Here is a 27,458-nt window from a genome sequence, read left to right as displayed (position 1 = left end):
CCCAGAGTGTAATTAAAAAATAGAGACTGTATTTTAACAAATGTGCTGAATATAGATATACAAAGGGACTCTTTCTGGGGAAGTGGTCACCTACAGAGGAGATGCACATATCACTGTTAATTGCAGTTTCTTAGACTGGTTTATGAAAGCTTTAAGAGGAATTTTCAAAGTGAGTTAATGTGCCACTCCAGACCAGTCTTATGACTTTGGGTTCATTTATTTTAATGCTGGTGATAAGCACGGGCATAAGCCTCAGGACACTGCGAGGCTAGAAATCCACCAGTGAGCACAAGCAATGAGTGCTGAAATGATTATTTTTAATTAAATAGCCATAACCTAAAATAATTCCCATACAAATGAAAATATTTTAGTCCTTAATTAGTCAAAGGAGTAAACCTACCACTCACTCAAGACAGTGAATTCATCAGTATCTTTACCTGTTACAGGCACACAGCATATTATATACACGTGGTCATGCTAGTAATTCGTGAGTGCATTTCAGCTAGGGCTGTATTTCACTAAACTTAAAAAATTCAGAATTATCTTTTTTTTAGCAACTGTAGAAGAGTACAGACAAATAATACTTTACATGTTGTGAAGGAAATTGAAATTGTGTCAACATCAGCTGTTTCAAAACATTTTTCTTTCATATTTTCTTTTAGTTTTTTATTTGCTTAGACTTTCACCATTTTATTATAGCTTACTGACCATCTGACTTTTAAAAAACTATGAATTTATTAAATAATTTCAATTTTCATAAATAAAAGATAGAAGAGATTTAAAAAAGGGGGAAAAACTAGTATTTTTTTGAGCACTGAATACATTCCAAACCTTGCCTAATTCTCAGACATCACAAAAGGATACAAAGTAATATTTCAGTCCTTGTGGTCACAAATAAAAGGTATAAGACACAAGAATGAAAACCAATTTGGCAAAATACATAGAAGAACAAGTATTTTAACCCAAATCTAATAGTGCTGCAAAAACACGTGTTCTTCCATCTTCATACAGCTTTGCTGATGTGTCTCATGTTTCATGGCACAGTCAAAGGAAATATCTGTGTGCTGCATGTCCGTTGTTTCCAGCCACAGTTACAGTTGGTCCTTCAAATCCATCCTCGAGGATGCAGAACCCAGTGGATACAAAGAGCCAACTGTACTACACCATTTTATATGAGGAACTTGAGCATCCTTGGATCTTGTTATGTACAGGGGGTCCTGGAACCAAGCCCCCACAAATACCGATGGACAACTGTACTAATAGATGATGGAAATTTATCATACCATTACAAGGTATTAGATTATAGGGAACAATAGGTGTGTAAAATTTAGAACAAAAATATATTCCAACACTTCCACATACAAGATTTATTTTTTCCAGCTTTACTGAGGTATAAGAACAATAGAAGTTGTATACATTTAAGTTATTGAACATAACTTTTTTTTATTAAGACCATTTTCTAGTGTAGTTTTTAGTTTCACAGCAAAATTAAAGGGAAAGTACAGAGGTTTGACAACTACCTTCCCCCACACATGAATAGCCTCCTCCATTATCAACATCTCCCACCAGAGTGGTACATTTGTGGTACTTAATAAACCTACACTGACATCGTAATCACCCAAAGTTCAGAGTTTACATTATGGTTCACTCTTGGTGTTGTACATCCTATGCGTTTGGACAAATGTATAAAGATGTGTATCCATCATTATGGTATCATCCAGAGTATTTTCACTGGCCTAAAAATTTTCTGTGCTCTATTTATCCTCTACCATCCCCGAACCCCTTGGCAACTACTGATCTTTTTTACTGTCTCCAGTTTTGCTTTTTCAGAATGTCATATAGTTAGAATCATAAGGTGTGTAGCTTTTTCAGATTAGCTTCTTTCACTTAGCAGTATGCAATTTAAGGTTCCTCCACATCTTTTCATGACTTGATAGTTCATTTCTTTTTAGGGCTGAATAGTATTCTATTATTTGTATGCAACACAGTTTATTCATTCACCTTCTGAGGGACATCTTGGTTGATCCCAAGCTCTGGCAATTATGAATAAACCTGCTATAACCATTCATGTGTAGGTTTTTGTGTGGACATAAGTTTTCAACTTCTTTGGGTAAATATCAAGGAGCCTGACTGCTGTATTGTATGGTAGGAATATGTTTAGTTTCATAAGAAACCAACAAATTGTCCTCCAAAGTGGCTACACCATTTTGCATTCTTATGAGCAAGGAATGAAAAGTCCTTTTATTCCACATTCTCTCCAGCATTTGCTGTTGTCAGTGTTCCAGATTTTGGCCATTCTAGCAGGTGTATAGTGGTATCTAATTGTTATTTTAATTTACATTCCCCTGATGATATATGGTGTACTTATTTGCCATCTGTATATCTTCTTTGACGAGTTATTTGTCAAAGTCTTTGGCTCATTTTTTAATTGGGTTTTTGCTTTCTTACTGTTGAGTTTTAAGAGTCTTTGTAATTTTGGATAAAGTCCTTTATCATATGTATCTTTTTCAAATATGATCTCCCAGCCTGTGGCTTGTCTTCTCATTGAGAAGTCTTTTGCAGAGCAGAAGTTTTTAATTTTAATGAAGTCCAGCTTATCAGTTAATTCCTTAATGGATCATGACTTTGGTGTTGTATCTAAAATGTCATCACTATATGCAGGGTCATGTAGGTTTTCTCCTCTGTTATATTCTAGGAGTTTTATGGTCTTGCATTTTACATTTAGGTCTGTGATCCATTCTGAGTTAATTTTTGTCAAGGGTGTAAGGTCTGTGTCTAGAATTATTTTTAGCATGTGAATGTCCAGTTTTTCCAGCACTATTTGTTGAAGAAGCTAGCTTTTCTCCATTGTATTACCTTTGCTCCTTTGTCATAGATCAGTTGACTTTACTTATCAGGGCCTATTTCTGGGCTCTCTATTCTGATCCAGTGGCCTATTTGTGTGTTCTTCACTAATACTACACTGCCTTCATGACAGTAGATTTATAGTTATGTCTTGAAGTCTGGTAGTATTGGTCTTTTTACTCAGTTCTTTTCCTTCAATATTGTGTGGTCTATCTTAACGGCTTTTAAGATTAGTGATATTAAATCCATTTATAATATTGTGAAACCATCATCACTGTCCATCCCCATAACTCTTTTCATCTTGTAAAATTGAAACTCTATACTCATTCAACAATAATTGTCCATCCCCTCTCCTCCTAGCTCCTGGCAATCACCATTCTACTTTCTGTCTCTATGATTTTGACCACTTTAAGTACCTCATGTAAGTCGAATCATACTGTACTTGACTCTTTGTGGCTGGCTTATTTCACTTCGCATAGTGTCCTCAAGGTTCATCGATGTTACAGCATGTGTCAGAATTTCCTTCCTTTTTATGGCTGTGTAATAATCTTCATTGTATGTATATATCACATTTTAAAAATCCATTTATCCATTGATGGACACTTGAGTTGCTTTCATGTTTAGCTCTTGTGAATAATGCTTCTATGAACATTAGTGTACAAATATCTTTTTGAGACCCTACTTTCAATTCTTTTGGGTGTACACCCATAAGTGGAATTGTTGGATCATATATGGTAACCCTATTTTTAATTTTTTGAGGAACTGCCATACTGTTTTCCACAGGGGCTCTACAGTTTTACATAACCACCAACAGTGCACAATGGTTCCAATTCCTCCACACCCTTACCAACACTTATTATTATTATTTTGATAGTAGCCCTCCTAATGGGTGTAAGTGGCATCTCATCACAGTTTTGATTTGCATTTCCCTAAAAATTAGTGACACTGAGCATCGTTTCATACACTATTGACTATTTGTATATCTCCTCTGGAGAAATGTCTACTTAAGTCCTTTGCTTATTTTTAAATTAGATTGTTTTTTGTTGTTATTGATTTTTAGAAGTTCTCTCTATACTCTGGACATTAACCCCTTATCAAATATATGACTTGTAAATATTTTCTCCCATTTCATGAGTTGCCTCTTTACTCTGCTGATATTGTCTTTTGATGCACAAATTCTTTAAATTTTCATTAAGTCCAATTTGTCTACTTTTTCTTTTGCTGGCTTTGGTGTCATATCCAAGAAATCATTGCCAAATCCAAAGTCGTAAAGTTTTGATCTATGTTTTCTTCTAGGAGTCTTATAGTTTTAGGTGTTACATTTAGGTCTTTGATTCACTTTGAGTTAATTTTTGTGAAATATGGTGGTAAGTAAGGGAGCAACTTCATTCCTTTGCACGTGGATATACAATTTTTTCAGCACTATTTGTTGAAGACTGTCCTTTCACCATTGAAAGGTCCTGGCAGGCTTGCCAAAAGTCATTTGGCTATATATGTGAACTCTTTCCTTTTTTAAAATTTATTTTTAAATCTAAAAATTTCCACATAGTAACATTCATTCTTTGTGCCAAACAGTTCTCTGGGTTTTGACAAATGTACAGAATTACATATCCACCACCTCAATCAGGATAAAGAACAGTTCCACCATCTCCCAAATTTCCCTTATGTTTTTGCTTTGTTAGTCAATTTATTTCTACACCCCACCCTCTGGCACTCACTGGTCTCTTTTCTAAACATAGCTTTTTTCCCCCATATACATGGCATCACAGAATATGTTGTTTGTTGGATCTGGTTTCTTTCACTTAGAACAACGAATCTGTGATATATTTGTCATGTGTGTATCAGTCATTTGCTCCTTTATGTTGCTAAGTAGCACCCTATGGATTTATCACCGTTTGTTTATTCATTCAGTGAAGGGTATTTCGTTTGTTCAGTTCTTGGAAACGATGAATAAAGTGGCTAGCAACATTCATGTATAGGTTTTGGTATGAACCTATGTATATTTTTATTTTTCATGAGGAAATACCAAGAAGCAGGATTGCTGGATCATATCTTAAGTGTATGTTGAGGTTTATTTAAAAACGTCAAAGTGCCTTTCCAAATCACTGTACCATTTTGCATTCCCACCAACATTATAGGAGAGTTTCATCTGCTGTGCATCCTTGTCAGCATTTGATATTGTCAGATTTTCCTTTTTAATTATATCCATTAGAATAGATATATAATTGTATCTCATTGTGGTTTTAATTTGCATTTCCCTAATGAATAATTAGGTTTGGAATCTTTTACTGTGATAATTGATCAATCATATGTCTTCTTTGGTGAAGTTTCTGCTTGAATCTTTTCCCTATTTTTAAAATTGGGTTGTAGTTTTTCTTATTTTTGAGTTGGAAGTTCTTTATATGTTTTGGATACAAGTGCACTGCCAAATATGTGACTTCCAAATATTTTCTCTAGATCAGTGTCTTGCCTTTCATTCCCTTAAAAGTGTTTTTGCAGAGGCAAGTTCTTAATTTTGCTACAGTCAAATTATCTTTTTTGGGGGGAGTAATCATGCTTTGGTATCACATTTAAAAACTCTCTGCCTTACCTTTTATTTTAAATAACTGGTCATACATTAGAGAAGGAAGGATTTCTCTCTGTATTACTGATCAAAAAAGGTTTAAGGACAGAATAAGCCTCACTATGACATCACGAAATCCTTGATTATAGCACATAGAGCATTTGCTTCCATTAACCATCTTCCTATGGGAACCGTATTGTCTTATATTTCCAATTGTTAAAAATCTGTAACCAGATTTTCCCCAGGCTTCTCAATAGGGATAATATTATCAAAGTTAGTAAGACATATATTTTAAGCACTGATTGTGTTATATTAAGCATTGTGCTGAATAGGGAGGTTATGTTTTGAACAATCATTTTATAAAAAAGGATTCGGGGCTCACTTGCATTTTGTTATGCAGGCATTTGAGCTCATCCTTAGTTTTGCTTACAATATTTATGAGGTTATGTGAAGTGAAAAAGCCACATCAGCAGTTTAAAAAGTGGTTTTGTTTTTCACAGGATAAAACTGCACATAATCATGAGTCCTATGACTTCCTCTGCAGGTTTGGATATCTTTTTTGATTGTTTGATTAAATAATCTTGCATGACAAATTGGTTGTTTTCATTCTTAAAATACAAACTTAAAATCTTTACGGTAAAAGAGCAATTCCTGGGACTTCCCTGGTGGTGCAGTGGTTAAGAATCCACCTGCCAATGCAGGGGACATGAGTTTGATCCCTGGTCCAGGAAGATCCCACATGCCGTGGAGCAACTAAGCCTGTGCACCACAACTACTGAGCCTGCGCTCTGGAGCCCGCGAGCCACAACTACGGAGCCTGCGAGACACAACTACTGAAGCCCGCAGGCCTAGAGCCCCTGCTCCGCAACAGGAAAAGCCACCGCAATGAGAAGCCTACGCACCACAACGAATAGCAGCCCCCGCTCACTGCAACTAGAGAAAGTCCGCGCACAGCAACGAAGACCCAACGCAGCCATAAATAAATAAATTTATTTATTTATTTATTTATTTATTTTAAAAAAAGAGCAATTCCTCTGAGCAGGCAGGGGACTATGACTTCATCTCCCCAGGCTGCACCCCTTTGAGGACAGCTCCCAGTGAATGCTTCCTGGTCCTCGCTTGCTCTCTGTCCTCACATGTATGGGGTATGAATGTGAGGATGTATGAGGTATGCTCCTCCAGAAAGAATGACCTTGCTCCACTTTTACTGTCTATTCTTGTCTTTTATTGGTACAGTAGAATTTAAAGTGAATTTTGCAAAAAGCCTGTCAGTAGAAAAAAGACTATTTTGACATCCAATTTTATTACATTCTAGTACATGCAGTGGTATAAATAAATGGCTAGAAACTGCTTCCAAATGATGTGCCTTGTACAAAGAGCTAGTAAAATAAAACGCAGAAAATGTCATTCTTCAGCTCAACATTCACTAGGATGACAGGTCGGGCCTTACCTGCCAATTTTTCCTTTAAATTGTCACTTGTCATCACCCATACCATTCCCCTCCCAGCTTCTCCCAGTTCTGACCTAGGGAACACAGCGTCCTGCTTTCATTTTTCTGGATCACACATGGACAAAACCTTCTGCCCTTGGCTACCTTTAATAAGAGTGAGATCTTCTGGAATTTACAAACTAGACACACAGAATAATGGTCAGTAGCCCAATTATTAAAGGGCAAAGGACACCCAAAATTCAAAGAAGGAAAAACATAGAAATGAACACAAGGACACACCTCCAAACATAAAGAAACAAAGGAGAAAAGAAAAAAAATAACAAGATATCCAAGTCCTCTATCAAAATAGAAACATCTTAAATCATCATTTTAATGCTGTGGTTATGGGGTCAAGAAGAGCACGCTCTTTTGCACCCTTAGAGGGTGTGTGAATTGATATTACTTCCCTTGAAAGCAATTTGCTATATTGTGAAGAACCTTGAAAATGTTCACAGCTTTTGACCCAGTAATTCTTCTTGAAAAAGGCTCTGCTAAGAAAATGATCAGATATTTGCACATCTTTTTGCAGATGGTCCATCAGTGTGGCTTTATTTATACTAGTTCATTCTGGAAACACCCTAATATTAAATTAATGATAGCACAGCCATATGTTCAGATACCATATGACCACAAAAATCTTGATTTTAAAGGACTCAGAGATTACTTCTCAATATAATGTTAAGTGAAAATATGCTGATTTTAAAATATATTGGAAAGAAGTAAACCAAAATATTAGAAGCCATTTTCTCAAGATGGAGAAATTATGAGTGATTTTAAGCTTTTCTTTCCAATTACTCCCTCAAAAGTTTGGGTTAACTTTTTAATCAGATGATATAAAGTATTAAAAAATGGAGACTTACAAGAAAAATGTAAAAAGTGCAAAGCCTGTTCAGGTTATGAAAACATACTTCTGACTTTACTGTGCCTACCTAGGAATAAAGGCCTGGCTGTACCTCACAGCTTCAAGACCCCCTCTCCAGAAAATGCCTGGGGCTCTCTCCCCTTCCTTGGCCCCATTCCTTCCAGAGGAAGTGTTTTGTTGTAAAAGTAACAAATGCTCATTGTCAAACCTCAAACAGTGGGAAAGTATATAAAATAAGAATAGTAAATCCCCTCCAACTTTCTTTCCCCACTTTTTCTTTTCACATTAAAAACACTGGGGGATAATTTGCATATAACAATGCACACCAATATTTATAAACAGTTCCATGGCTCTTGACAAAAGTCAGGATACAGGGCATTTTCACCACCCCCAAAGTTCCTTTGTGTTTCCTAGAGTCCATTCTCTCCCTATCCCCAATTCTAGGCAACCATTCATTTGCTTTCTGTCACTGTAAATTAGTTTGGTCTGCTGTAGAATTTCCTACCAATGGAATTACACATAATGCTTACAACAATGTTTTTGAGATTCATCCAAGTTGTGTGTCATGGGTAGGTAATATTCTGTTGTATAACTATTATAATTTATCTATCTAGTCACATAGTGACTTCACTGTAATTACTTTATAAGGCCACAGATTCCTTTCTAGAATGTGATAAATCATGTCCCCAAGTGTGAATACATTAAACACCTCTTGTATAGAATCCCTAAGTCTTGTCTTGGATGTGTGACAACAATATCACAAAGGGGTCAGAGCATAATGACGTTGATTCAGTTGGTTGAAGCTCACGTCTAAACCCATACCTGTGAATAATGATTGTGAAGCAAGCATTCATTTTAGACATATGGATTCCAACCATATGCTGTGATCAAGAAACCAATGTATTTGTCTTGACATACTACATTTAAAATCTGAATTACACATTTCATAAACTATGGATTTGCCAACTTTTTTTTCAGTCATTCTGAATTAATAATACTTAATTAATGTTATTAACATAAACATCTGGGTAAATGAATATTGCATTAACTTATCTCAAACCTAAAAGGTAGTATTTAAGCAATTTTATATAAAACTCCTTTCAAAATATTTTCCTTTAAAAAAACCCCACAATTATAATGCTGGCAAGGACATGTTGAATTTTATGGAGATCCTATTGCACCAAAAATATAGGAGGATGAACCCCAAATATAATATTGTAATAATTTCACAAAGATCTTGTATGATAAAGATAATTATGAAACTGGTTTGATGCCAGAGTAAGAGACGGGAATTATTTGAATGGGGTACTTAACCTGCCATAGAATTAACACAATTTTAGTCAGATTATCAGTAAGAATGTGAAATTATTGATATATATTTGGTGATCTCTACCCTTCATGGAAATGAAACGGCCACCCTGGGCACTGCGGGACAGAACCTTTGCTCCAGGAGGGCCGCGACCTCCTGCCTGTGGCTTCTGTGCTCAAAGCTTACCTTCCTGACTCAAACGTGAACCATGTTGAGTCCCGCCCGTATCTCCTCAGTGAGCTGAGAGGCCACATCACCAGCTTGACCTTGGCATTGTGGATATCCCAGAGATAGATATTCTCGTGAGTGATCTGCATTGTGCATTCGCCATAAATGTCCAGATTTGGTGTAGGCATAAGATACACATTGAATCGCTCTGCAAAGAAACAAGGGATGGAGAAAATGAAGCCAAAAGAGGTGTAACTTTTTATGGCAGCACTGTATGAATTTGTATACCTACCTACAGCCTTCAGAAGGTGTTACCGTGTCCCTTGGTAACATAGATATATACTGTGAAACACTACCTTTTTCTATTGTATGGGAAAAGGAGTTAGAGTATTCTTTTTTTTTTTTTTTTGCTGTACGCAGGCCTCTCACTGTTGTGGCCTCTCCTGTTGCGGAGCACAGGCTCCGGACATGCAGACTCAGCGGTTATGGCTCACGGGCCCAGCCGCTCCGCGGCATGTGGGATCCTCCCGGACCAGGGCACGAACCCGTGTCCCCTGCATCGGCAGGCGGACTCCCAACCACTGCACCACCAGGGAAGCCCAGAGTATTCTTAATCATTAATCCATTCACTCATTCTTCAACTTTTTGTTGCATGCATTCTCTATGGTGGGGATTAAATTGTTAAATTGTACAGTGGGACCGTAAGGGCAAAAAACTAATTGGAGTCTGCCCAAATGGCGTAACTGTCCGCTTCTTCACATAATCTTAAGTGGATGTCATAGAAATAATTTCTGCGAGGAATGTCTTCTTTAACTTACACAAAAACTTACTCAATTTTACCTTTGAGGCATGAAGTATTTAATGCCCACTCAGACTGACTCTCAAAGCACAGAATATTCATGGTCAAATTCAGCTTATAATAATTGCAGACATTCATTATGGCCTTCAGCAGAACTTCAGACATTGTTTTGATATGCAAAATAAAAGCACATAACTGTTTCATTCCTGGATATTTTGAAATTGAAAATCTGATTATTCGGCAATGATTCCAAACCTTGCTTTATAACTTTTCATGTATCTCAAAGGATTTACCACAAAATCCTGCAGCCCTTGATCTCCATTTAAATGCATTAGATGACTTTATTTTGAAAAATAAGGTTAGTTGGTAAGTTCCAGGAAGTAAAGAACTTGGTATGACCTACAAAGTGTCCTATAAAGTATCCTTAGTTCCTAGCACTGTACTCTTGGTTTATAGTAAATGATCAATAAATATTAGTTAATTGTATGAAGGAAATAAATATATCCCACGATGAATATGGGCTGCAAGAATTGAGGAATTCCAAAAAAGTAATGAGTCGTGATAACAAAAAGTTTAAGAATTACTGGCAGATACATCTTTGTGAGTTTGAATTTAATTGTGAATAGTGCTTTAAAGGCAGTGCTGTTGCATGAATTATTTTGAGAGGCATAACTGTGCAGCTGCAGTCTGTAAAGGATTGAGATGTTTAGAAATGTGCTATCATCCATCATGATGCTACAATCTTAAACACTGTATGTTTGCTGGTACTGAGCTGGAATTGTCCGTATAATAGAATCTTTTCAGTGGCAGGTATTTTGTAAAGCAAGGATTTTCTGATGCAAAATCAGTTATATTTAACTTAAGCACGACAGCTTGAAACTTAATAACCATATGGACAATATTTATGTTCAAGTGCCTAGATATTCTGGGACCAAAAATAATCCAATGATTCAATATTCTACTTAGGTTGTTGACCCATGAAAGCAATACGTATATAGTTTCACAATTATTTCCCAAAGAAAAGGCAAAATGAGACAAATTCTATAGCTGAAAAATGAAGAACATTGTCCCATTAATTATGTGCAATAAAAGGCTGTATCTATATCTACATAGACACATACATGTTCCATAAACCTTAAAATTCTTGTGTGCAAGTATCTACGTGCAGCATTAAATACATCCTTCACTTTCCCAGCACAGTCCCCTCTCCAATGGAATTACAAGTAAATCAAAAGGGTATGATCTAATATGAGAATATAAATGAAACTTGGACCCAACAGAGTGACTCAGGGCTACAGTTAATGCCTGAACAGCAATATTCTTTTCTTTGCTCAAGACACTTTTGATGAAGTTCAGCTTCTACAGTTGGAACTAACCATGTCAGTGGCATATGTTGTGCATAGGGAAAATATTGTCATTATAAAAGCGGAAAGTGAAACAGTCCTCTAAATTCTTTCCTTTCCATCAATCCCGGAGTCTGAAGAGAGCATCGGAAGACTCACTGCCAAAATGCCAAGAAATAACAACACTTTTAAAAAAATACTGAAATAATAAACATCATTAAACAATCTTACTGTTGCTTAAGACTGCACTGACCCTTGATATTCACACCCATTGTTTGTAACTGAAAAAACGGAGCATACAAGAAAATGATCCTGACATAGAGTGTCCTTCAAATGGATGTTCCATGAAAGGTTGCACATAATCTACAGAGTATTTCAGAGGACCCAGAAGAACCATAACGTTTTCACAGAAATGTCTGCGTGCTCTAATGTTAGCAGATAAAACCTAACAGTAATAAAAACAGAAAAAGTACAGTCATCACAATGGCCATTGGAGAAAGCTGGAAAATAATTAATACATGAATTTATTATGAGTCACATGACATAGGGCTCTACACAACAAAGTCTTTGAGGCTCATTTACGAACAAATTCAGAGTGATGGGATAACTCCCCTAAGGAGTCCTTCCAGGGCCACCTCTAGACAGCACAAAGCAGGTGAACCATACCTGGATCCCTTGTCTCTGGCCTGCCTTCTACTTTCCCACATTTTTTTTTTTTAACCTGGCAACTCAAGTAACCCCTTCTTGTTATGGTTTAGAATGCTCCTACCTTCTTTTTGATGCTATTTCTTCTATCTTAAGAAAGGAATTACCTTAAACAATTTTATTTTCAATTTTTAAATATTCAAAATTTATCTTCCTCTAATGGCTGATTTCCAAGGATTTGAGATTCAATGAAAACGTAGGCTAATTAATCCAGCAGAAAACCAGGCACATAAAGATAAGGGCAGCACATCAAGTCATCTAGCAAATTATACTTCTTTGAATTCCATTTTAATGGAAGGAAGGTTTCTGCATTTGCTATGAAGAAATTATTTTATGCCCTTAGTAACATAAAACACATTGTTTTACTAAAACTTGTTATGTTTTCCATTGGATCATTTCAGTAGGAAATAGTTAAAACTGGTTCCATTAAAATGACTTTTAAAAATGTTTACCTCTGTGAAATAATTCTATCAGGCAGGTTTTTTAAACCAATCTCTGATCATGTCACCTTTTTATTTAAGAAACTGCATTTGGGTTTTACTGCCTAGCGTACTGGTTTTCAGGTTTCAGTGTGCATCAAAATTACCTGGAGGGCTTGCTTCAATACAGATGGCTGGCTTGCCTCCACCGTTATTGTTTCTGATACAGTAGGTCTACGCCAGGGCTGGATAATTTACATTTCTACTTGTTCCTAGGAGATGTTAATGCTGCTGCTCTGGGGACCACACTTTGATAAGTGTCGATTTGTGAAACTCATTTAAAAATATTGCCAAGGAAGCAGCCGCATAGCACAGTGAGATCAGATCGGCGCTTTGTGACCACCTGGAGGGGTGGGATAGGGAGGGTGGGAGGGAGGGAGACGCAAGAGGGAAGGGATATGGGAACAGATGTATATGTATAACTGATTCACTTTGTTATAAAGCAGAAACTAACACACCATTGTGAAGCAATTATACTCCAATAAAGTTGTAAAAAAAAAAATATTGCCAAGGAAGTAGCAGCATCCGAGAAACCATGAGGAATGCTTTTGAAAAGTGATGCTATGTTCCAGTGGAGCAAATCAGCACATTTTATTCAAAATTGTTTTCTAATCTCTGCTCAAATAAATTAATCCTATCTCAACTGACTCATGACTGACTTGTTAAGAAAGAGTTCTTATGCCAATTGGGATAAAGAAGGGAGAGAGGCATAGAAAGAAAGGGGGTATATGAAAGATAGTTTACAATTCAGCAAGATATGTATATTCCAAGTATGTCCTTTTGAGATCATCAACAATTACAATAAAAACACCATAAAGAAGCACTAAACAGCAGAGTTCCAAGTAGCCAAAAGAATTAGAAAAGAAACTAGCTGTCTAAATAATGATAACAATATCCTGAAACATGAATAAAATATAAAGTCCTGTGAAGACTGGTGAATGTGTGAAGAAATAAATTTTTGAAAGGTTATGTAAAAAATATTAGTTTTAAATGTGTTCACACATATAAACTATAGAATTCTAGAGTGAAAAATCCCAAACACATTGCCCATAAAACTGTATTTTGGTAAAACTTAGGTTTGTATAATGGCTGATAGATATATGAGAAAACATAATTTTATTTTAAATGGTCAAAACAATAACAAGGTGAAATATTTATAAGATGAATTGCTCTGTCCAACAAAGATGCTTACTGTTGTTGAATCTGCAGTTGCACTTACCAGGGCAGTTTTACTCTAGGGCTGGATTAAGAGGTCCAAAGGAAGAGACCATGCCCCAGATGGCCTTGACACAGGGTTAAGGTCACAACCACAAGAACAGTCTCTAGGGGGCTACAAAACAAGGTTTGGTCCAATTGAATTGGACAAGATCTGGCGAGAAAGGGTAGCTACATTCAGGAGAAATGGTCCTGGAAAAGGGATAGTGAGACCCTAGGTGATATGTGGGAGACCCTGAGAAGGACGGAGACCTTCCCTTCTCAGCCAGTGAGGTTTTACATAGATCTTGTTTAGGGCAGGAACTAACCCAATATAATATTAGCTGGAGCCTGGCAAGTGGAGGTAAGTGGAGCTTGCAGCTGCAGCAGGAAGCAGAGAATCACTGATGAGGTTTCTGACATGAAGCAAAATACCCTCCAGTGACTAGAAATAAATGAACAGAAAACAAAAGGATGATGAACCCTTCAACCAGTTTCTTGGTAATTTCCATCTTGTAACAGAAGAGATGGAACACTGGTTTTAAAGGAGAACCATGCTGAAAAACAGACATATCAGCTCAGCGAAGTTTCCTTGATAATAAATTGAAATATTAAAAAAAAACAGACTTCTGGAATTTATGTATTGAATAATTTTGTGAATCTACCTCTTAGTAAACACTCAGTATCTGTGACTGCATGAATATAAAATACATCTTGTGTATATTAGCTGATTAATTAAAATAAATTTGGGAAATGTCTATTGGATGCCAGTCCATTCTTTTTTCACAGAAGGTCCTGTAAGTTTTAGCTGTTAGCTGATTGCTGAGCAGTCTATCCCCCTCTGTCTATCCCACTTCTCCTGATACTTCAGAAGTTGTGGGTCTGAAGGTTGGGTCAAAAGAAAGGATGGAACATGGAACTAAGTATTACACCTAAATATCTGAAAAATAAGAGCTTCATAAATATTAAAACCATCAGGTTTTCCATGGGGAGAGGTTAAACTTTATAATAACTTCAGCTAAGTGGGTGAGTGTAAAGTCATACTTTTACCTTCTCTTCCTAAAATCCAAGTATGGCTCAAAAGGAGAAGCCCCACAATAAAAAAAGTGTTCTTTAGCAATTTGGTGACATCCCTAATTTTCTGAGTTTCAATTCCAGGGTCTTCCATATAGTAGAGACTTAAATATTTGTTAAAGTTCATTAATTAAAATATTTAGATATTATTAAATTAAATAACTTAAAGTTAATATTTATATACATATATATGGTTATGTAATGATTAAAAATAGCTCTAAATGAAAGATTGGATGATGTATAATTTTGAATTTCACTTAGTTGTTTCTATCAACCAGTGTTTCCATAAAGTAAAACTCACTCTACATACAACTTACTGGTCAAAATAATTTTAAAGATTTAACAAGTTATTTTATAGCAAGATAATTCAATTTTTTTCTCAAAATTTCATGTGATCAGAATATTGATAGTTATGGAAGACATCTTTTCAGTTAAATTTATTACTGCAGCTAATTCATTAAAAGACCCAAACTTATTTGTCCCATCAAATGTGGAAATGAGCGTTGTCCAGTTGATAACCTTTATCTCCTTATTTAGCCACCATGAACAGCTGTGGCCGCATCCTGTATCCTGCTCGCAGATTCATCATGGTGAGAAGAATAACCACTACACCTCTAAACTCAGGTTGTCCCCTACACTCTCGTGCACACTGCTCTGGAACCAGCCTGGTCAGGACTAGATGATTCTACAGCTCTGGCAGCCTGGGTGAGAGATCAACCTCCCCATCTGGTGAACAATCCAAATTCTATGAGTGGTTCTCTTGCCTTTCCCCCTTCATCGTGCTTGGAGGGGGACAGACCCCCTCCTTTCTGCTCTTCTCCTATGAGAGAATCCTCCTCAATTAATCTTCCAGCCTGCTCTTTAGAATTTCATGGTGCTTTTCACCCATTATCCACCAATCTGGGGCTGCAGTACATTTCTGAGACAGCAAGAAAGTCCCGCTCTAGGCTCTATATTTAACAATTGTTACATACCAATTCCACACATGAAATTTTAATATTAATACTAAATTAATAAACAGTCTACTAAATGTTATTTAGTCAAAGGACCAGAGTTATTGGTCTAATATTAACCACTAATTAGTAAGTCCACAAGAATCTGGTGTTTGAAAAACTAAATGCATGCTTGGGAGTGTTGGAATTTATTAATGAGTATTCATCTCAATTTCGAATTTAGGTTCACCCCATTGTTTGATACAATATGCTTTGTTTTTAATGGTCATATGAAGTGCCACAAAATTCAATAGAACCAGATACTACTCAGAAAATAATGCGATATTTCAAGATCATTCTGAACTTTACATTCTTGTCTCCAAATGGCTGTAATATTGGGATATTGCAGTGGTCAGCCTTCAATTTCAGCAGCCTTAGAAATGGAGCCACACTGAGAAAGCAAATATTTGCACATTTAGACACATCTTGAGATCTGTATAATGCAATTAAGCCAGCAATGAAACAAAACATGATTTATGAGTGTCAAAATTTGTGGAACTCTTCAGAAATTGTGACTCCATTTCCACCAGAGTACTGAAATTTGTCAAAATTTATTTTATTATAACGTGGCAATAGCAATAAATGCAGTTGCCAGGTGCCATTTGCTCAATGGACACTGTGAATTGGAATCCTTGCAATTCTTATATCAAATGGCAGCACTTTAAAAAAAAAACAGTAATATCTTTTAATCCCCCAGGAACTAATTTATTTTTTTACAAAAAAATTACTGTTGACAGCATTTTATCTGCATTTCCAAGTAAATCATGTTCATTGTAGTAAATACAGAAAATCATTAAAAATTCAACTGCTATTATACTGTATAGATAATCTGTTAAAGTAATGTGTATCTTAATATACAAACATATTCACATATATTGTATTTATTATCATACAGAATATAAAGTACTGAACCCTTTATATTGCCTTTACTATAGTATAAAAATTTCAGGTGCTATTAAGGATTCCTTGGGGATATAATTTTAATGATTGCATAATATTCTACTGTATAGCTATGCCATATTTCATTTAATGATTATCTATTTGATGAATATTGAAGTTAAGTCAACTTATCTGATATAAATTAGGCTATAAGAAAATAACCAACTTTCAGCTTAATTTGTTAAAATTCACTCATTTTGTATTGAGTCATAGGGTTTACTTTATTCTTATATATACATTTTGGATCATTTTAATACCCTTGATTAAATTACATTGGGTACTAAGATCTGAATTATTGGATTAAATGCCATAAACTCTTTTAAGAACCACATACTGCCAAATTGCTTTCCAGAAATTCCTTACCAATCCATATTCCAATTAAAAAACATATTTTATATATTCATTTTACATAAATGTCCTCTGCCAGATTTTTAAACTAGGTTTACTATTTCTCTGTTGATTTTAAGAATTCTATATACTACAATTTTTTCCTACCATGTTATGACAAAGACTTCATCTCAGGTTTCCTTAATTTTGTTTATGGTATTTATGGCCATAAAATGGAAAATAGTTTTAATTTTTCTAATAAGTCCTTTGTTACTGAAAGGTTAAATATTATATTACCCACTCATAGCAGTTTTAGCATTTTATTTTTTACAGTAACTGGTATATTGAAGCACAATGAAATGTTCATATCTTATTTATGTTTATTCAGTTTTGACAAATGCACAAGACACAACTTTTCTGTCACCTCAGAAAGTTCCCTTATGCTATTTTCCAGCTGCCCATGGCCCCCAGAAGCAACTACTGATCTGATTTCTAACACTGTAGGTTATTTTTGCCTATTTTAGTAGCCTCCTGTGAGCCAGAAGCTCAGCACGGCACTAATTTATTTCCAGTTTGTGGCATTCCATTTTTATTTTTTATTTATTTCCCTTTAACTGTTTTTGATGGTGTTTTTTGAGGAGCATAGGTTTGAATTTTGATGAAGCCTGAATTATTTCTTTTTACAGTTTTTTTTCAGTGTTTTATATAAGAAATCTTAGCCTACCCTAAATTTGCATCCACCTTAAATTGATGTTTGAGTATGGTGTGAGGTAGGGGTTAAGGTTCATTGTTTCCTATATAGATATCCAGTCAGTCTAAAACTATTTATTAAATAAGTATTCCTTTTCTCATCAAAATGACCAATAAGCTTATGAAAAAGAGCTTTGGTGCCCTTGTCAAAAATTACTGATCCATATATGTGGATCATTTTCTTTCTGTTCTGTTCCACTGACCTATTTGTCTATCCTGTCCTGATTACTGTCACTTATAATAAGTCCAGAAATTAGAAAGGGTACACATTCCAACTTGGTTCTTCCTTTTTGAGATAATTTGGCTAGTGTTGGTCCTTTGCCTTCCAAATACACTTTAAAATTAACTTGTCAAGTTCTAGAAAAAATGCCTGGCTTTCAGGATTTTTACTGGAATTGTGTTGAATCAATAGGTTACTGTAAGGAGAACTGACATCTTAACAGTATTGACTATTCCAATCATGAATGGCTTATCACTACATTTATTTAGATGTCTTTTCATTTCTCTCAGCAGTATTTAGTTTTCACAGTAGAGGTCTATGCTGATTTTATCTCTGAGTATGTGATTTTTTTAAATGGTATTATAAATGATACTATCATATTTGTAATTGTTCACTGATAATATATATGTGATATATATGTGTGTAAATGTTATATTTATATAGATAAGTTATATCTATATAATATTTATACACACATATATACATATAAATACATACATATTAACTTTTTATCCTGCAACATCACTGAATTCAGGTAGTTGTAGTTGTTTTCTCATAGATTCCTTAGCGTTTTCAAGGTACACTATCTTAACCTCTTATTTTCTTACTAATTTTCATAATTTTAGTTTCTTTTCTTGTCATATCACACAAATTAGGACCTTAAGTAGAGTAAGTAGAATATTGAATAGAAGTGGTGAGAGAGGATATCTTTTCCCTTTTCTCACGAGGAAAGCATTCAATATTTTACCTTCAAGAATTCTATTTTCTGAAGGTTTTACATTGATGTCCATCAGTTTCCGAAAGTCCCTTCTATTCCTAGGTTTTTGAGAGTTGTTTTCATAAATGCATATTGTATTTTATCAAATGCTTTTTATGGATCAATTGTAATGATCATTTGGTCTTCTCCCTTGACCTATTAATGTAGTGACACATAATGGTTGATTTCTGGGATTTTTTTTGCATTTCTGGCATACATACCAATATTGATCAGAGTGTATTATCTTGTTAAGTACTACTTTAATATTCCATTTTCTAATTTTTAAAAGGATTTTGTACTTATATGCATGAAAGATATCTGTCTGGAATTTTATTTTCTTGCATTGACTTTTTCTGGTTTCAGTATCTGGCTTATAGTGGCTTCATAAAATGAATTGTGAAATCATCCCTCCTCTTCTGTTTTCCAAAAAACTTTGCATAGGATTGATATTATTTCTTCTTTAAATAGAATTCAAGAGTGCAACTGTATGGGACTGGAGTTCGTGTATGGGAAGTTGTATAATTTTAATTTAAATTTCTTTTTAAAAAAAAATTTTTTTTTAAATTTAAATTTCTTGAATGGACATAGGGCTCTTTAGGTTTTCTATTTTTTGTTAAGTTACTCTGGGTAATTTGAATCTGTTAAGTAATACAAAATTTTATTTTATTTACAAAGCCTATAATCAGAGATAATATTTTGATTTTTTCTTTTATGGCAGATGGAAATTAAAAAACATTTCCCCTGACACTATTCCCTCCAATTTTAACATTTATTATATCATAATCTGAGCTCTGGGACTGTTATTACTACAGTTAGGATTTTAAACTGTGCTCAAAGAAAAATGTAGAGCTTTGCAAAATATATATTTAAAGTGAAAGGCTAAAATTTGATGCTCTAAACATCCACCTCAAAAGATTTGAAAAAGAACCTGTAAGTAAATCCAAAACTGTGGAGCAACTGAGTGATTAGTCATAGTGAATGAGAGAAGAAATTAATACATTTTAAAACATACTGAAAAAAAGGTTTAATAAATAGGTAAATCTCTGATGATGCTGACTACAGGAAAAAAAGCCAAAAATAACCTATATGAAGTAAAAAAGGAGTTATCACTACAGTGTAGACAGGTATTAAGAAGATACTACAAGGATGTTATGATTAAATTTATGTCAGTAATTTTGAAACTTTGTAAGAAATGCAAGAAACTTTGCAAGAGATTCCTAAAATCACTGGTAGATGTTTTGAAGCTGATTATAATCAACAGTTTATTACCCTGAGTTTTCAAACTTTAGTGCATGTTAGGTTCCTGGGGTTATTAAAATAGAGATATCTGGTCCCACGTCCCAGAGATGTTTGTTTTGGAGTGTGGCTGGGGGCCCAGAATTTCCTTGTTTAACACACACTTGATGTGAATGTGACAGAGACATGCACAATATTCCAGAGAAATATGGACTTTCTTGTTCTACTTGCTTTGTATGCTATATTTTATTTAATCCTTACAACAATCCTATGAGACGTGTACTATCAGTATCATCCCAAAGAGCAGGAATCAGATTTAGAGCATTTCAGTCTCTTGACCATGGCCCCAGAGCTTATGAGAAGTAGGACAGAACTTGATGATGTACTAAGTTTGTTTGGCAACATATGTTCGTCAGGTTACAGGTTTGACTTTCAAGCTTGACACCATAGTTTTACTGTAGCAGGAACAAAATGGATCACCAAAAGTTGGGTGTATCAAAAATGAAATCTCGGCCCCTGAATGCTTATACTGGTGGGAGGGAGAGGAAATGGAGTTCCCCGGACTGAGCCAGAAAGTTGCAAAACTCATTCAAGAAATCAGAGTTTGGGGTCCAAAAAACTCAGTACTTACTGAAATATCCAGAGGGAGAAATACAAGGTTTTATTCTGCCGGTGAAAAGGATGGAGAGTCTAATACAGTAGAAACACAGGATTAGACAATTGGAGTGAAAGAAGAAATGCAGAAGCCAAGTACAAGAATGGTAGGAAACATTCCTACCTACTCAAAGGGAACTCACAATATCCAGGAGGTCCATGAAGAGAAGCCCTAGAGAAGCTAATTTGTACTACCCGAATCTAAACAAGCTTTGGTATGAAAGTATAATGGACCACATGAATGCTCTGAATTAACAGAGCACAGAAGAGTGAGACAAATTTGAGGTCAGCATTCTTAACTGTTTTTGAGCCACAAACCACATTAGCAGTCTGGTGACGCCATGGACTCTTCTCAGAATTATGCTTTTAAATGTATAAAATAAAATTCATAGCATTACAAAAGAAAAAGAAATCTCATTAGTGTATACTGAGGTTTTCTTTTCTTTCCTCTTTTTGTGTGTGTATATTTGTGTTTGTTTTCTGTCAAATGAGGACTCACTTAACCCAGTTTCTGATCAAAGTTCAATCTTTGAGCTTCCTCCTCGTTTCATCCAGGCTGATTTGAAAACCCTCAGAACTGATATAGTCCCAGGTGTCAGCAGAGGAAACATGGTCCTCTTATCTGGTTCGTATGTACCCATCTCCCTATGGAGTTACTTCACTTGCTTTCCTGTGACACAGCAAGTCCTGCTTTCAGAGAGTATCTGGGGTCCAGTGGGGGCCAACAGGAAGCCTGGGCACCCCATCCATGCCATATCAGTTTTGAGACAGTTGAGGTGTAGCTTTATCTTGTTACACCTTGCTAGGTTCTGCTGACATCTCTCCACCACATCTCTCCATCTCTTCCTATGCTTGTCATCAAACTCCATGCAGAGAATCAAATTCTAGTCTTTGTTCTTGTAGTAGCCTCCAATTTACATGAGGAGATAGAAGCATGTGTCTGTGTCCACTCAAACTCCCAGGGAAAGGGTAAGGGCAAGGCATTACCTTATTTTCAAAGTCCCTCTTTTTGCCTGTAGTTGGGAGATACCAGTAATTCTGGACTCAGCATTCTCCCCAGAAGCTTCTCCTTTCACATAATTACAAATGTTTCTGAAATTTGCATTTTTGTTATCATTGTGTTTGTATAGGGCATGTTTCCAGGGCAAAGGAAAGAGGACAGGTCCTTTGGTGCTTCAAGATATTTCTCCCAGTATGCATCTCACTTTGTAACGATATGGCCAGAGTTAGACAATGGATCACTTAGATTTGGCGGTGTAGGGAGGGAAGCACTACAAAACACCCTTGCTTTCCTTGAATCATCTCTTTCAAAGAGAGGTAGAAATATATTTGGCATTGGCCTTGATTCCATTGTAGCACATACTGAGGACCAAATGGGAAAAGTGGTGTTTTGACCTAGTTTATTGATTATATGCAATGTCGACAGCAATCAAAGAATGGAATTAGCAGTACAAGATAAGGTGAGAAGGCACATATTTAGGGCCCACTCAGGACTTTGTGTTACATCCATGAGTATCATCTTATTCTTGCCAGGATGGCTGCTCCCATCACCGTCATCTTTCAGCTTTCCCTGTAGATAAGCACCTCCACTGGTTATACTGGCGTTTTCCAACCTGTTTCATGGAACAGATATGAATATCCACAAGCTATGAACAGGGGTTATGCGTAGAAAAAGACAGATAGGTAAAATGAGTATGGGAAATGCCGCATTATACAGAGTTTAAAAAGATCTTTATTCTAGTACTTCTCAACAGCTGTATTCTGCCCATGCATATGGTGACCATCATATAGGGTTGGTATTAATTTCCTAGGGCTGCTGTTACAAAGTACCAAAAAACTGGGTGGCTCAAGGCAACAGAAATGTATTATCTCATAGTTCTGGAGGCTAGGAGTCTGAAATCAAGGCGTTGGCCGGGCTAGGTTCTCTCTGAAGGCTTTAGAGGGAGAATCCTCCCTCGTCTCTTCTAACTCCTGGGGTTTGCAGGCAATCCTTGGCCTTCCTTGGCTGGTAGATGCACCACGCAAGTTACATGGCCATCTCCTCTCCGTGCCTCTTCACATCATCCATCTCTGTGTCCAAATTTCCCCTCTTTATAAGGACGTATCACATGTCATATCAGATTAGGGCTCTTTCTAATGACTTTGTTTACACTTGGTTCTCTGTAAAGATCCTATTCCCAATAAGGTCACATCCTGAGGGTTAGGACTTTGACATCTCTTATTTTGGAGGGGAACACAATCTAACTCACAATAGTGTTATATAATATTACATTCACTCTGCTGATTCCCTCACTGCAGAAGGCATATAGTAGTAGTAGGAGCAGTATGTCCTGGAACTCACTTTGGGAAATACAGGAGTGTGTGGATGGCATTTGGAAGCTCAAACATAGGTATGTGAAATTTCTTCTCCCCATGCAAAAGTTGGTTTTGCTGAGTGTTATCCCAGGGACAAAGAAAAAAAAAATAACCTGGAACACTCTTTCATGACTAGTCATAAAGTATGTGTATACGTATGAATATGGCTTACCCCAAATCATTTTTGAAAAACTGGGGAAAAGACCCTTCAAATAGAGAAAGTTTTACTGTTACGGGTGTTATTGTTTTGTCATTAACTGGCCATTTTCCAAACGAATAAAAGGCCTGCTAATACTGGCTTTAATTACTGATGGACATTAAGAATTTCAGACTTCCTGCCTGATTGAGAAGGCTTATTTAGAGGAATAAAAAATAAGTATTTTTTTAAAGGTAGTCTGCTCTGATTAGAACTGATCATACCTATACCATAGCACTTCTAATTTTATTTTAGCATGTGGATTGTATCATTTATCTCAATTCTTCACTTCCTCTCCACATTAGATCAGACTTTCTAACTCATGTCATGGCCTCACAGGTGGGGTGTACTTTTGTACCCCTTGACTTTGGGCTTGGCCATAGGATTTGCTTTGGTCAATGAATGTCAGTGGACATGACAAATGCAGAGACTTAAATTATGTTGCAAGTTTGGGCTTGATCTCTTGCCCTAATGTTTTTGTTTTGGGAACATGCCTTAGGTAGCCATTAGCATCAGGAGGAAGAGATATACACGGAGGAGATGTAGACATCATGTGCAGCTTGGAGCCAATCTCAGCATTACTCAGCCTAAATCCAATGAACCCTAGCCAACCCACCTATGCATGAATGATAAAGACACACTTCCAGATCTGTGCTATTGAGATTTTGTGTGACCAAGAACACAGCATTATTTTAAAAAACATTGATCAATACACCTTGTTTGTAGGTTTGTCTCCCTCACTGTTCTGTGAGCTTTTTAAAAGTAATGGCCCTATTTTATATAATTCTACATTTCCTCAGCTTAGTTCTTGCATAGCATAGCCTCAAAAATGTTTGATGGGTGAAGAATGAATGAGTGAGTGACATAAAAGGGACTCTGAGTGGAATGTAGGGAGCATGGATACTATGGCAACCTAAGTAAATAATTTAGAAACAACACTGGAATACTGCTTTGCTTCTGCAGAAAGGTTATACACACATTCTTAGGCTAAAAGTAGGAATTCATGCCAATTCTAGACCATTCATAAGCAGGGACTCTTGGTTCTGAAAAAAAACCCTCAAATCTGACTCTGCATTAACCAGACGGCAAAGTCTGAGGTTATTTTTCCATTTTGTTTTGGATAATGATCTCTTGTATCAATAGCAAAATGGACATATCCTTGAGTCTACTTCCAACTGTAACAGCAGGAACTTCACACAAGTGACTCGCTTCTTGGTTGTGATGCTTACTTCTGCTATTAATGATTAACATGAAACATTTGTTTTCTAGAATTGGTATTATGTATTGTGACTCCTTTCTAAATAACTATGATTTTAACACCTTACATTAATATTTTCTAAGGTCAGCATAGGCTATCTTAAATACAACTGAAAGATGTGAAGATTCTGCAAGTTGTAAGAATTTAAAGCTCCAAATGTCTACTTAGTATGCACTCTTTTGTAGCAGTGTTATCTGAAGTCTAAGAATAAGTTTGTGTGTGTGTGTGTGTACTTGTGTTCCCTTATTTTCACCTATACTATGTGGGATCCTGAATCAATAGGAAAGCAGCTGACAGCACTAGATGAAAAATGATTATAGCAAAGAATTTAATCAATAACCACTTTTATCTTAGCAACATACATTACACATTTAAAAATTAATTGCACAAATGGTTACTCTTTGCTAGTCTCAGAGTAAATAAGGCCAAGCTGTTTGAAGAGTCAGAAAAACACTAGAGGAGAAGTAGCAATTTTGAATGTCAGAAAAAAAATGCTGTGGTCAGGACTGAGCAGTGAGTCTTCCCTTGATGATGGGATACCACAAGATCACCACAAGCCACCATAATGTAATTTATTACATCAATTCTCCACACATGCATGTGTATCTCATCTCTGAGGAGAAATTTCAAACTAAATCCCAGCATATCACTGGTAAAACATTAAAATAATGTTTCTGATGAATAAGAAATTATAGAATTTAACACTAAAATGCCTTAAGGAAAAAACCTAAATCTGTGATGACAAATCTTTCATAAAGGATTGATTCCAATCTGAACATATTAATGACTTAAAACATGTATTAGGAAGTTAAAGAATTTGTTTATATTAAGAGGTGTTATGATTGAAAACTATGAAAAGACAGCTTTAAAAGATAATATTATTTTTAAAAATACTTCAGTTAGCTAAAACAACAAATATTTTCCCTACATGTAGTAAAAAGAACAGGTGTGTCCCTAAAGCAATCCTGGGGCTCAAGGGAGAGGGTTCAAGTTAGCTAAAGAGCATTCTTAGTCTTTAGCATAGGATTTTATAGACTACTGGTAGTTATTTCAGGGCAGACTTAAAATGGAATTATCATGTTTACGGGAGAGGTCTATTGATTAGGAAGTGACAAAATCGGGGAATGCAAGTAACAAATTGTGCCAATTTGTGTATGTGTGCTTCTCTTCCAGGCAGCATGTAAACACATATTCACTGGGATTTTTGAGCTGGCAATAGTAGAGTCTTTAATTTAGATATTCTGTCGAGATTTATGGCTTTCATGTTGTCCTATGGTATAAATTACTCTTTTAAAAAGTTTGAGCTAGCTCTCAATGGCCAAAAGAAACAAAGGAAAGATGTTATTATTTGGACTTGAGGAAGCATTTTAAAGAAAGTGTATGTAGACTCGAAGAGCTTGGAGCAATGGCTATGTCCATGGCCTTGGACTCAAAGAGAGAAATTCACCCACGTGGAAGGTACTTCCTGGGGAAAAGAAATCCTTCCAGCTAAGTTTTTCCTTTTTTTTTTTTTTGCGGTATGCGGGCCTCTCACTGTTGTGGCCTCCCCCGTTGCGGAGCACAGGCTCCGGACGCGCAGGCTCCGGACGCGCAGGCTCAGCGGCCATGGCTCACGGGCCCAGCCGCTCCGCGGCATATGGGATCCTCCCAGACCGGGGCACGAACCCGTATCCCCTGCATCGGCAGGCGGACTCTCAACCACTTGCGCCACCAGGGAGGCCCAGTTTTTCCTTTTAACGCTAAACATTGAAGGGTCTCAGTGATCATGATTGTGTGTGTGTGTGTGTGTGTGTGTGTGTAAGACTGCCAATTTCCTTTACGGTACCATGTACTTTTAGAGCATCATTTAAATGTATCAAATACTACCTTCTTTAACTAAATAATTACTATATATTAAAAGCACATATAACCCTTTTTATCAATTTAGGATTATTAAACAAAATAAACCTAAAAAAGCATTGGATGGCATTGGATGTTATTATAATTTCAGGTCTTCTCTAAAGTATATGCGGGAATTAGATTCTTTATAATGAATAAACTTATTGTTGAGATAACTTATTTATTGAGATAAATGACAATGTCACAGAGCAAGAAGGCAGGGGACCTGGATTGTACCTTAGTATTTTTCTAGTTGGCATGCAGTCTTGAGAAAGTCCCTTAACAGCTGAGGTTGATCAGTTTACTTTACCTAGGACTGGTCTGAAACATTTGTGAGGTCCTTTCCACTTTCAAAGTTCTATAACTCCCAGTGCACTTTAAAAGAAAGGAAGGATGGAGACGCACACTCACCATTCTGTTCCCGCTGCACTCCTGCCGCCAAGAGATCAGGCTCCCCGAGGCTGATGTCATTCAGCCTGGTCCCCAGACACTCCATGCAGAGATGCTTGCACCACTCCTCGGCCTCCAGCTCTGAAAATGAGCACATGCCATGGAAGTCAGGCAAGGCTAGATAGGAATGATGGAGAAAGAATGTTTCCTGAACCAGTTTCCCAGGTAAGTGGTGAGCATTAAAAAATCTACCTTAAGAAAACTAAAAAGCTATATTTAAGCAGTGAAATAAAACAATCTCCACAATTGTTTCCCTTGACATTATAACATTGTATTTTAAAGTTATTTTAAGTTATTCCAATGCACTTTATCTTATTTATAAATAATAGACTGAGATTTGTTTACTATCCAGTATATTTTAGATTGATTTAATTTGAGGAAAGAATTTACTTGGAAAAATTAAATACAAAATAAAAATATATAAGTGAATAGCTGAAAAATGTCGAACTAGATTAAACACATGACTGCACTCCTGAATGTAGCTTGGATTTGTGCGGACTGAAGGTCTGATCCCCGTCATTCTGAACTGCAGTGGATCATAGATCAGCAAAAGAATGTGATCGATTTCCTTTTACAAATCTCAAAAGTAGACCATCCTCACTTAAAAAAATTTAGGG

The 27,458-nt window shown here is 36.1% G+C and overlaps 1 protein-coding gene across 2 annotated transcripts in view; it reads right to left on the bottom strand.

The window, feature by feature from the left end:
• The window catches only part of DOK6 (docking protein 6), a 411,999-nt gene that overhangs the window by 137,025 nt on the left and 247,516 nt on the right, over nucleotides 1-27,458 (bottom strand). For both annotated transcript variants that reach the window (XM_060119271.1, XM_060119272.1), the window contains exons 4-5: nucleotides 26,803-26,922; nucleotides 9,254-9,443 (exon numbers count right to left, since the gene is read on the bottom strand). In XM_060119271.1, the coding sequence (XP_059975254.1) occupies nucleotides 9,254-9,443; nucleotides 26,803-26,922 (310 nt within the window). The remainder of the gene's footprint in view (nucleotides 1-9,253; nucleotides 9,444-26,802; nucleotides 26,923-27,458) is intronic.

Source organism: Mesoplodon densirostris, chromosome 15, assembly GCF_025265405.1.
Source record: "Mesoplodon densirostris isolate mMesDen1 chromosome 15, mMesDen1 primary haplotype, whole genome shotgun sequence".
Classification (NCBI taxonomy): Eukaryota; Metazoa; Chordata; class Mammalia; order Artiodactyla; family Ziphiidae; genus Mesoplodon; species Mesoplodon densirostris.
This window is presented reverse-complemented; position numbering and strand designations above follow the sequence as displayed.